General features: G+C 38.2%; 1 protein-coding gene across 3 annotated transcripts in view; it reads right to left on the reverse strand.

Moving 5' to 3' along the window:
• The window catches only part of PTPN12 (protein tyrosine phosphatase non-receptor type 12), a 102278-nt gene that overhangs the window by 15599 nt on the left and 73806 nt on the right, over positions 1-12873 (reverse strand). For all 3 annotated transcript variants that reach the window (XM_024249588.2, XM_024249589.3, XM_024249591.3), the window contains exon 12: positions 5821-5906. In XM_024249588.2, coding sequence (XP_024105356.1) covers positions 5821-5906 — 86 coding nt within the window. The remainder of the gene's footprint in view (positions 1-5820; positions 5907-12873) is intronic.

Below are 12873 nucleotides of genomic sequence, written 5' to 3' on the forward strand. Positions count from 1 at the left end.
GAATAGGACATGAGAAGATAAATGAGTATCTCCAGAATACTGATCATATTAAAACGACAGCAATACTCTCATAAGATATTCCTATATCTGTTCAAGTTTTACAAGTAGATTCTTCTTTTTTTTTGAGACAGGGTCCTGCTCTGCCACCTGGGCTGGAGTACAGTTGCACGATCTTGGCTCACTGCAACCTCTGCCTTCAGGGCTCAAGCCATCCTCCCAGTTTAGCCTCCCAAGTAGCTGGGACTACAGGCATGCACTACCACACCTGGCTAAGTTTTGTATTTTTTGTAGAGATGTGGTTTTGCCATGTTCATGTTGCCCAGACTGATCTCAAACTCCTAAACTCAAGCAATTCACCTGCTATGTCCTCCCAAAGAGCTGGGATTACAGGTGTGAGGCATTGTACCTGGCCTACAAGTAGGTTCTTAATCTGAAAGAGTAGCTGTGAAATTTTTGCGATCTAAAACAAAAAATAATTGCAGACACCTCCTACAATTTATAAAGCATATGCAAAGACCAATAGGTTATCCTAAGAACATATTATAATACAAATAGAAAATATGAGTTTTAAAAGGACGAGATAAAATTTTGATATAAATTGAGGTGCATTATTTTCCCTACGTGTATTTTCCCACTTTTCCATAATCAGTATTTTATTTACATATTTTTTATTGAGACAGAGTTTCATTCTGTTACCCAGGCTAGAGTGCAGTGGTGCGATCTCAGCTTACTGCAACCTCCGCCTCCTAAGTTCAAGCGAATCTCCTGCCTCAGTCTCACAAGTAGCTGGGATTACAGGCATGCGCCATGACGCCCGGCTAATTTTTGTATTTTTAGTAGAGACAGGGTTTCGCCATGCTGGCCATGCTGGCCAGGCTGGTCTTAAACTTCTAACCTCAAGTGATCCGCCCTCCTCGGGCTCCCAAAATGCTGGGATTACAGGTGTGAAACACCATGCCCGGCCTCATGACCAGTATTTTACAGATTTACTTGATTAACAAACCCCATATATCCTTAACAGTAACTTTTTCACAGGGTAGTTAGGAGAATTAAATGAGTTAACATCTGAACAACAATTAGAACAGTGCTTGACAGACATCGAGTATGATATATGGGTTTGTTAATCGAGTATTTTCAAAGTTTTTAATTTAAAAAAAATCTTATTCCAAATTTCAGAATTATTTTTATCTTACTCTAAACCTCAGCAAGGTCCTTATGTTGGATGTTCTATAATTTCATAATGTAACTTTAAAAACTATATTTTTTAAACAATTTTATTTTTATCCATCATATTTAAAGCTTGGTATATACGCTCTATATAAAAATTTATGCCCTTTAATTCTAATACATTTTTTCTTCTTCTTCTTTTTTTTTTTTTTTTTTTGCTAATTTCTTCTTCCCTACTCTCCTTTTAGACTGTAAAATACTGGTTTTACAGTGACAGATCTTCTAGTTTTGCTTTCTAATTTCCTTATCTTTTCTCTCCTACTTTCTCTTTATCCATTCATTTTCTTGAAATAGTTCCTTATTTTCCAAACTTCTGTTTAATTTTTAAATTTATAGTATTTTAATTTCTTTCTTTCTTTTTTTTTTGAGACAAGAGTCTCATTCTGTTGCCCAGGCTGGAGAGCAGTGGCACGATCTCGACTCACTGTAACTTCCGCCTCCCGGGTTCAAGCGATTCTCCTGCCTCACCCTCCTGAGTAGCTGGGACTTCAGGCACACACCACCACACCCAGCTAATTTTTTTTTTTTTTTTTTTTTGTATTTTTAGTAGAGACTGGATTTCACCATATTGGCCAGGCTGGTCTCAAACTCCTGACCTTGTGATCTGCCGGCCTCAGCCTCCCAAAGTGCTGGGATTACAGGCATGAGCCACTGCGCCTGGCCTATATTATTAATTTCTAAGACCTTCTTACTTATTACCCACAGTTCTTATTTCGTGGTTGCAGCATTTCCCAATGACTGAGAAAAGTGGACTATTGTTTCTTTCTTCCCCCCCATCTTTTTCATTTTACTCTGTATTGTCTCCATTTCCTCTGTTTTTTCATATTAGGGGCTTCTGTCAAATGCCCAATCATTCCTAGTTCTGTTCACTTTTAAGAACTAGAAGAACTGGAATACTGGTGGGACATGGCGGCTCACACCTGCAATCCCAGCACTTTAGGAGGCCAAAATGGGTGGATCCCTTGAGCCCAAGAGTTTAAAACTGGCCTAGGCAACATGGAGAAAACCCATCTCTACAAAAAATACAGAAATTAGCCAGGCATGGTGGTGTGTGTCTGTAGTTCCAGCTAGTTGGGAGTCTAGGGTGGGAGGTTCAATTGAGGTCGAGGCTGCAGTGAGCCATAATCACACCACTGCACTCCAGCCTGTGCAACAGAGCAAGGCTCTGTCTGAAAACAAAACAAAATAAAACAGAAACAACTGGAATATTAAAAATGACTGAAAGACATGTACAGTCATGTGATGTTTCAGTCAATGATGGGCCACACATACCATGGTGGCCCCACAAAGTTATAATGGAGCTGAAAAATTCCCATGAATTTGTAGCAAAATGCGTTATTCACATGTTTGTTGTGATGCTGGTATAAACAAAGCTACTATGCTGTCAGTCATATAAAAGCATAGCGTTATGTAATTACGTACAGGACATAATCCTTGATAATAATGATAAAGAAAATAGTTATTGGCTTATGTACTTTTTTTTTGAGATGGAGTCTTGCTCTGTCACACCCAGGCTGGAGTCCAGTGGCGCAATCTTGGCTCACTGCAACCTCCACTTCCCGGGTTCAAGCAATTCTTTTGCCTCAGCCTCCCAAGTAGCTGAGACTACAGGTGCCCGCCACAGTGCCCAGCTAATTTTTGTATTTTTAGTAGACACAGGGTTTCGCTATGTTGGCCAGGCTGGTCTCGAACTCCCAACCTCAGGTGATCCACCCGCCTTGGCCTCCCAAAATGCTGGGATTACAGGCGCCTGGCCATGTACTTACTTTTTGTTGTTAATTTTGAGTGTATTCCTTCTAATTGTTAACAAAATTAGTTAACTGTTAAACAGCTTCAGGCAGGTTCTTCAAGAGGTATTCTAGAAGAGGGCACTGTTATCATAGGGGATGACAGCTCCATGTGTGTTTCTGCCCCTGATACCTTCCAGCAGGACAAGATGTGGAGGTAGAAGGCAGTGATATTGATGATCCTGACCCTGTGTATGCTTAGGCTAACGTGTGTGTGTGTGTCTTATTTTTAACAAAAACGTTTAAAAAGTAAAAATAAATAAATAAATAAATAAATAAAATAAAATATACACACAACACACATTTTGTTATATATATATATATGGACTCAAGCAATCTGCCCACCTTAGCCTCCCAAAATGTTGGGATTACAGGCGTGCGCCACTATGCCCAGCCAACATGTACTTTATTTTTGTTTTTTTATTTTTGAGACAGAGTCTTGCTTTTTCACCCAGGCTGGAGTGCCGTGGCGCGAACCTGGCTCACTGGCACCTTTGCTTCCTGGGTTCAAGCGATTCTCCTGCCTCAGTCTCCCAAGTAGCTGGGACTACAGGTGCGTGCCACCATGCCTGGCTAATTTTTCTATTTTTAGTAGAGACGGGGTTTCACCATATTGGCCAGGCTGGTCTTAAACTCCTGACCTCGTGATCCGCCTGCTTTGGCCTACCAAAGTGCTGGGATTACAGACGTGAGCCACCACACCTGGCCCCATCATGTACTTTAAACAAACAATGTGTTTACTGTAGCCATACTGAAAAACAAAATATACTATTTTACTTGTTATCTATCTTATGATTTTGTGATTTTATTTTCAGTTATGTTGGAACAATTTATAATAGTTCTAAAACTCATCCCAACTTAGAAGTCACAAGGTTCTCTTTGTCAAAAATAATGACATTCTGGCATTTGACTCCATTACATGAAGAAGAAAAAAGGTGACCTATGCATGTATTATAAAATCACACACAAAGAACTTTGAGAATGTATGCCTAATAAAAATCTGTCTTGAGTTGAATATTTTTTCTTAATACTCATTTGCTTTTTTCTTTATTATCTTTTTGTTTATTAGAGAGTAACAGAAGTAAAACTTTTGAACGGGTATAGGAAAAAGGCTTTAAATTCAGACATTCTACTCTTTTCCTGTAAAATTAAGAAGAGACTGCTGCTACATGTAGTTAGAGGTAGAAGAACATACAAATCATAAATATCAGTGTAGACTTTGAAAACCTCTATATTGGCTCAATCTCAAAAACCAAATTAAAACACCGGGCAGCAAAAATGTTCCTTAATTTTTTTAGGGCCAGTAGTTTCTTTTAGGATTCTAGGGCTCCTATGTGGAACAGAGAAGTTAGAGAACTAATATTTTATAGGTTTCAACTGGCTACCTTCCACAGATGGCTAAAATGCCAACCTGTTTTGGTGGGTACCAAAGTGGAAATCGAACAGGAAAGAACTACTATAAGTTTTGTTAGCACACAGTTAACATCTTGAACATTTAAATGTTGAGACCTAACCTCATCTATATATAGGCTTCCTGAGGTTCCTCAGAGAACTATGCAAAGGTATTCCAGAGACTATAATTACCACCACACTTAAAAAATCTGTTACTATAGGCCAGGCATGTAACTACATGCTTTATATACATTATCACTAATTTTTAACAACGGAGAATACGAGTACTGTATCTCACTACAATGAAGTAAAGTGTTTTCAGAGAAGTGGCTTGTCAAAGTTCATTCAGTGGCAAATGCTAAAGTTAAAATTTGGAATGGGACCTATTTATGTAAAAAGCCTCTTTATACCAGAGTATACTGCCTCTGTCTGTACTCAGCAGCTTCCTTCCCAGGCAGTTAGAATCTTGCATGGTCAAAATGAGAGTAAATTGCTCCTGTGGTGTGCAGGGATTCTAACCAAACCTTCAGTTACTGAGGGAAGCTGCAGGCTTTTTCTTTTGCTGAGAGAGATGATTTCATTAGAATGATCTCTTGGAATTAGCAACTCAATGCTAAGACATGACCCTGGCCATCTGACCCAACGTTCCCCAAAGTTTTAAGATGGAAACAATTGGTGTATCCTGTATAAAAGAATTTATTTTGATGGGAAGTCAATCAGTTTTGGCAGATCTATGTGCAAGAAAGACACTATAAAATATTCTAATAGTTTTTTATTTAATCCTTAGGACAATACTTAAACAACTCCTTCTCCCCAGGATTAAGTAAATTAATCCTAGATCCCAGAGCTAAATGGCTAAAAAGGAGTTGAAACTATCTTCTTCTGACTCTGTATTCTTTCCATACTACCATGTTACTGACTAAGCAGCTACCCTGAACAAGAAGGGAAGGAAAAGAAAGATAGGAATATATATGATTTTAACTATTATAAATGAGCTTGGTAGAAAAGCAAGAAAAATTAAAGAAATAAACTCATCTTTGCTAGTAACATTATTAAATATCTTCACACTTCTTCAACATGCATGCAATTTTTGGCAAGCATATTTAGTCATCAGGAAAAAAATGGGAATCTTTAGAACTAAAACTTTAGTTATATCACATATCAAAACATAAACTATAGTCAATTCATGGTAGTATCCACATTCTGCTACAGTATATTATTGAAATTTTATCCAAAATGAAACCAAATTTTTAATAAACCAGTAACAAATCAGTTGTCATACGTATGTTACATCCTAACAAAATAATAATAAAAGTTAAAAAGTAATTTAGAAATATTCAGAATTTGTCATTTTAAATAACAATGAGTAGAAACAAGTATGCTTTTAAAGAAAATGTTCAAAGACATACAATACCTGCGGGTCCTTGGTGGTTTTGGAGGAGGAGAATCTTGTTTTTCAGGCTCTATGGAGCTGACCATGTTTTCAGTGTTAATTTCATTCTGCCAAGGGAAAAAATACTTCACTAAGGTTAAGAGAAGAATAATTTCTCCTCTTCATGTTTCAACTAAATTGTTTCTGTGCTTTTCAATCCTTAAAACAATGCCAATTTTGCCAAGTTCAAAAAAAAAAAGTCTTATATTCTGGCTCTATATTTTAGCCTGAAGGACCAGACTTCAATGGAGAGATTGTATCAAAAAAACAGTGCATCACAGTTACTGGAAAGATCAAGGTGTACAGCAGCATTTCAACACATCTCAAATGCTACTGTAAAAAAACAGATTCCCCAAGATAATGTGGATCAAAGAACGTAGTATCCCCTCACCCCACCATCACTACCACTAGGAACTTAATATATGCAGAGAGAAAAAAAAGCCAACAAATAAGGCTTATACCATTTACCGAGTAATGGAGTATCTTTTTATGACTCCCCATTACTACCTAGTACTTTTAAACTGGTGGTCCTAGGATTCATTTTAACCATTTCTTGCCTCACTCTCACTCTGTCACTATGTGGAGTGCTCTAATCCATTAGGGAATATAGCTTCTATATCACTGGCTACCCAAATGGACCTCAAAAAGGCAGACAGAGCCCATCCCAGGAATATCCTTGGTTCTTGCTGGTCACAAGGATCAATAACATCATTAACGTTGATGTTTCAGAGTCAATACAGGTATAAGAACTTTAGGTTTCGGACTGTGAATAGGGGAGCGGTGAAATGAAAATACTGCCTTGAATTAGTTTCACTGTCAACATATCTCATATTTATCTAGCTAGGGTATTTTAATTCTAGGGTATGTTATGTCCAGAAGACAGGAATGATTTTCACCCTTGCCAACATCTCAGATAATTTTAGACAACAGCCATCTTTACATATACTATCAACTAAGGAACTCTGAAACTGTAGCTGCATTTTGTTTTGTTGTTATCATTGTTTTTAATTAAAAGGCACTTCTGCTATGTCCATCATGACAGCTTGTCTGTTACTTCAATTATTTCCAACTAAAAAACTAGAGATCTCAACTTCCTAGCAATTTTCAGTGCACTCTATCTCTTTATATATAATCTGATGAATTAATAGTTTTATACATCTCACTTCCTGACAAGAACAACAGAGTTATGTCATAAAACTTAAAGTGCTCATCCTTAATTAAAGCCACCCACCAGAATCGAGGCATTTGGTGCAGAAATATCTGGCTATAGGTAGGGTGACCATATAATTTATTGTCTAAATCAGGGCTCTTTTGAGAATGAAAAAGCAGCATTATTAATTATTATACCTAGACAACTAGTGTGAACTGCTGTGCCTCACGCAAATCAGGACTTTTGGTCGCCAAAGTTTCAGATCCTCAGGTACCACCAGAATTTAGAGACTCTGCACCAAAAAGGTACCCCCTAGGCTGGGCGCAGTGGCTCACGCCTGTAATCCCACCACTTTGGGAGGCTGAGACGGGTGGATCACTTGAGGTCTAGAGTTCAAGACCAGCCTTGGCCAACATGGTGAAACCCTGTCTCTAATACAATACAAAAATTAGCCAGGCGTGGTGGTACATGTCTGTAATTCCAGCTACTTGAGAGGCTGAGGCGGGAGAATCACTTGAACCTGGGAGGCAGAGGTTGCAGTAAGCTGAGATCGTGTCTCTGCACTCCAGGATGGGCAACAGAGCAAGACTCTGTCTCAAAAAAAAAAAAAAGTACCCCAACATATTATTGATCATCTGCTTATTATTTCCATTAATGATATAACCATAATTCTGTAACACTTGATATTTTGTACCAAAATGTGCATTAAGTAGGTTACATAAAAATTAAAGGCAAACCATATGAAACTCCTTCTTTTGAATGGTTTCTAACCTACAAAACGGCATTTTTTTTTTTGTAGCACACATAAACTCATGTCATGTCAATGAAATATTTTGTTGCCAAGTGAGTGTAATATTGAATTCACACAAACAAAACAAAACTATGTTTTCTTTGGATTTTGGAACTGCAGGTAAGGCAATGTGGACATCTAGTGAAATGCACTGAACAAAGTCAGCAATGCAGAGGATACTAAAATGTAAGAAGGACATAGTATTATCTTTAACTTCAAAATGTAGTCTGGTAAAATCCCCAGAAAAAAAGTAGAAGGGTAATACTACAGCCCCAAAGTGGCATAATCAGTACTATGAAGCTATGAAATCAGAAAAAAAAGTTATAGTTGAGAATATTAAGAATATAATTGAGAAAAAGTAAGTTGACAATATTAAGGTAAAACGTAGAATGGCATTGAGGGATTGGTAAGATTTTGACAACAAAAGAATGAGGATTGGAAGAAGGAAAACAGGTGAAAGGGTAAAGAGAAGAGATAGTAAGGACATTTTAGGCAAACACTGCATGTGACAAAGTAAAGGTTTCATGAAGGATTCCTCATTCTGGGTAAGAGCATGATGAAGCCATTAACAGGAAGAACCAAAAGAGAGCTTCTGGGAGAGATTAGCTTTCAGAACATACTGAGTTTCCTCTGATGAAAGGAATCAATGTGGCAACGCAGAACTGCAATTCGATAAAGAGCCACTACCTAAACAGCATGAACAAAACCTCCTGGTCACTGGACTTCACAATGTTCTTCTCGGATTTCCTAGTTCTCGTCTCCTACACACCTACATCTTCTGACTCTCTTTTATTGCCTATAATTTTTGAGTCCACATTTGTCATGCATACAACTTGCTGAAGCAATCACCAACTTTTGAAATGGAAAAGAATTTTAGGAATTAAATAATCTAATGCAGTGGCATGATCATACCTCTGCAGCCTTGAACTCCTGGGCTCAAGCAATCCTTCCATCTCAGCCTCCCAAGTAGCTAGGACTACAGGCACGTGCTACCATACCCACGTAATTAAAAAAAAATTGTTTTGTATAGATGGGATCTCGCTATGTCACCCTGGCAGGTCTCAAACTCCTGGTCTCAAGCAATTCTCCTGCCCTGGCATCCCAAAGAGCTGGGATTATAGGCATGAAATGAGCCACGGCGCCTAGCCTGTGTTCTCTTGTTTTAAACAGAACTTTCTAAAGTTATCTTGTGTACTGTTATTTTCCATATAACAGCTTTATGAAAGGCTACAAAAACATTAAGAAACAAATTATCTAATATTTAAGAATATTATCAGCTGCAGAAGAAAATAAATTATAAATCAGGGTGCTTTAAAAATAAACAAATTATATTTTAGGAAAAAAAATCCAGAATTCATTATCACATCTAAAATGTACTATACAAACACAATAAAAGGACCATAACACAAACTATTATTGCTATTACTTAATCATTCTAGAACTGAAATACTGGTGTTGACAGTACTTGTAACAGTGTCCTTTACATACAAGATAAAAAGGCACACTGCACAACTTAACAGATGTTTGCTTATTAAGGTACTTCTAAATTCTCAGTCAATATGATACAGGCTTACAGAATAAATTTTCTCTTTAGATCTCTCACTCCAGGAAGTCACCGTAGTTATAAATATCTCTAAAAAATACTATTTATTTTAAAGTCTTAAATAACCAACTAGTATATCAAACTAAAATTTCTACAGAAATAATACTGGAACGCAGAACATTTAAACAAAACTTTAACCGATTAACTAAATTGTCAGAAAAGTAGTAAGTGGGGACTTATTTTTACTTCTCACAGCATAGCTTCTAAATAGTAAATACACCTTTCAAGTCATTTTATTCAACCACACAGTTCTAAGATGATTTTTCTCAATTTTTCAGATTCCACATTTTCTTTAAGATTTATGGTCTGCAACCACAGACAGCCATCCTATAAAAAGAGTCACTTATATTTACAAGTTTACAGAAAACATGATTTCTTAAGAAGAAAATATTAAAAAGTTATCTGGAATGATAATCCATCTTTTCTTCTATCTGTTTTTTTACTATTTATCCATTCATCTATGGAGAGATTTCTCTCAAACATTTAGTTTATGTCTACTATGTACCATGCAGTGAGGTAAGGAAGTGGGTTTGAAGTAACTACTCATCTGCTATGGGTATTATTTCATCTCATCTCCTACAAAGTATGACTTTTTTATTATATTCCTGTAAAGCTCTGACCTATTAGAAAGAGCCTATGATAGAATTATAATCCTACTATAGATTTCAGGGTATTAAAAAAGGATTGATTCAATGGAATAAAACCTTACAAAGATCAGACTTTGATCTAATGAGAAAAAAATGAAAACGTGATGCAGTATTTATCACATATTTTCTGGAGATTATTTAAATATAGTTAAAAGCTTTAAAAAATACAACAATAGCTGGGCACAATGGCTCATGCCTGTAATCTCAGTGCTTGGGGAGGCTGAGGTGGGGGAGGACTGTTGGAGCCCAGGAGCTCGAGACCAACCTGGCACATAGTGAGACAACATCTCTACAAAAAAAATTTTTTAAAAATTAGCTAGGTGTGGTATACGTGCCTATAGTCTCAGCTACTTGGGAGGCTGAGGCAGGAGGAAAGCTTGAGCCCGGGAGATTGAGGGCACAGTGAGCCCTGATTGTTCCACTGCACTCTGGCCTGGGCGAAATAGCGAGACCTCATCTCAAACAAAACAAAACAAAACCCAAACACTCAATATTGCAATAAAAGAACTTTAGCCTATAATTCCTGCACTTTGGGAGGCTGAGGTGGATGGATTGCTTGAGTCCAAGGATTTGAGACCAGGCTGGGCAACATAGTAAATCCTCGTCTCTATAAAAAAATAAACTCAGCAAGATGGTGTACCCGTGAGTCTTGGAGGCTAATCTTTTTTGTATTTTTGGTAGAGATGGGGTTTTGCCATGTTGGCCAGGCTGGTCTTCAACTCCTGGCCTCAGGTGATCCTGCCTGCTTCGGCCTCCCAAAGTGCTGGGATTCCAGGCATGAGCCACTGCGCATCCAGCCTAAAAACCTGTATTTCCAGATATAAAAACTTTAGCTTTGAAATTAATCTTGAATTCACGGAATAAAACAGAAATACTTTTCAATTAAAGTTTAAAGATGCTGGGTGCAGTAGCTTATGCCTGTAATCCCGGCACTTTGGGAGGCTGAGGTGGGCGGATCACTTGAGGTCAGGAGTTCAAGACCAGCCTGGCCAACATGGTGAAACCCTGTCTCTACTAAAAATAGAAAAATTAGCTGAGCATGGTGGTGGGCGCCTGTAATCTCAGCTACTTGGGAGGCTGAGGCAGGAAAATCACATGAACCCGGGAGGCAGAGGTTGCAGTGAGCCAAGACTGCGCTACTGCACTCCATTCTGGGCAACAGAGCAAGACTCCATCTCAAAAAAAACCCCCAAAAATTAAAGAAAAGTGTTTATAGCCTACTCAGCTTTTTGAAATATTAAATATCTCAACTTAGATTAAATCATACAAAATAATATAAATGTTTGGCCGGGCACAGTGGCTCACACCTATAATCCTAGCACTTTGGGAGGCTGAGGCAGGGGGATCACCTGAGGTCAGGAGTTTGAGACCAGCCTGGCCAACATGCAAAATCCCATCTCTACTAAAAATACAAAAATTAGCTGGGCATGGTGATACATGCCTGTAATCCCAGCTATTCAGGAGGCTGAGGCAGGAGAATCGCTTGAACCCGGGAGGCAGAGATTGCTGTTAGCAGAGATTGCGCCACTGCACTCCAGCCTAAGTGACAGAGTGAGACTTCGTCACCAAAAAAACAACCAAAAAACCAATCAAACAAAACAAACAAAAAACACATTTGAGGCCGGGTGCGGTGGCTCATGCCTGTAATCCTAGCACTTTGGGAGGCTGAGGCGGGCGGATCACCTGAGGTCGGGAGTTCGAGACCAGCCTGACAAACATGGAGAAACTCCGTCTCTATTAAAAATACAAAATTAGCCAGGCGTGGTGGCACATGCTTGTAATCCCAGCTACTAGGGAGGCTGAGGCAGGAGAATTGCTTGAACCTGGGAGGTGGAGGATGCGGTGAGCCAAGATTGCACCATTGCACTCCAGCCTGGGCAACAATAGCGAAACTCCATTTCAAAAAACAAAATAAAACGAAACAAAAACACATTCGATTCTACACTATAAAATATTTGGCTAGATTCCGAGCATGTCATAATAGGATTTAATTAAGCTAAAGGCATTGTAGGAGGATTTCCTTGCACAATAATTCCTATGTTAATGAAGGAATAAGAATGAGGTCACATAAAACTTAAAAATGTGAAATTGGCACTTGGCTAATAAAAGAAATGCATATTTCCTAAAACTTATGGACCAATATTAGATTATCCTAACAAACTGAGATCAGCATTTGGTAATAAATCTGTCATTTGGAAAACCAAGAAAGTTCAAAGAAATATTCTGGGAACTGACAAAACCATTTAAAGGGAGAAAAGGAAAATGAAGGTTATAAATTTTGCAACTTATTTTCTCATACTTGGTTTTCAATGACAAAGATGTAAACAAATTCTACAAAAAAAAAAAAAAAAAAAAAAAAAAAAAAGCTCAGCACCTTCAGGGACAAGGTGGTTATATACAGAAGTGAAAAAAGACAATTGGTTAGAAAACAAAGGCAGAAATGAGAACACTAAGAGAATACAGTGTTTTTGTCAGGTCTAGAAGTTGAATATCCAGTAAGATGTTATAAGGCTAAAATAACACCGAATTACAACACAACAAAAGGGAGTTAACTATGGCTCTTTAATTCTGCTTAACTGGAAAGCATATACACAAGGCCAGGAGTGTTGGCTCATGCCTGTAATCCCAGCACATTGGGAGGCCAAGACGGGCAGACCACCTGAGGTCAGGAGTTCGAGACCAGCCTAGTCAACATGGCAAAACTCCGTCTCTACTAAAAATACAAAAATTAGCTGGGCACGGTGGTGTGCACCTGTAATCCCAGCTACTCAGGAGGCTGAGGCAGGAGAATCACTTGAACCTGGGAGGTAGAGGTTGCAGTGAGCTGAGATTGTGCCATTGCACT

Source organism: Pongo abelii, chromosome 6 (assembly GCF_028885655.2).
Source record: "Pongo abelii isolate AG06213 chromosome 6, NHGRI_mPonAbe1-v2.0_pri, whole genome shotgun sequence".
Taxonomy (NCBI): Eukaryota; Metazoa; Chordata; class Mammalia; order Primates; family Hominidae; genus Pongo; species Pongo abelii.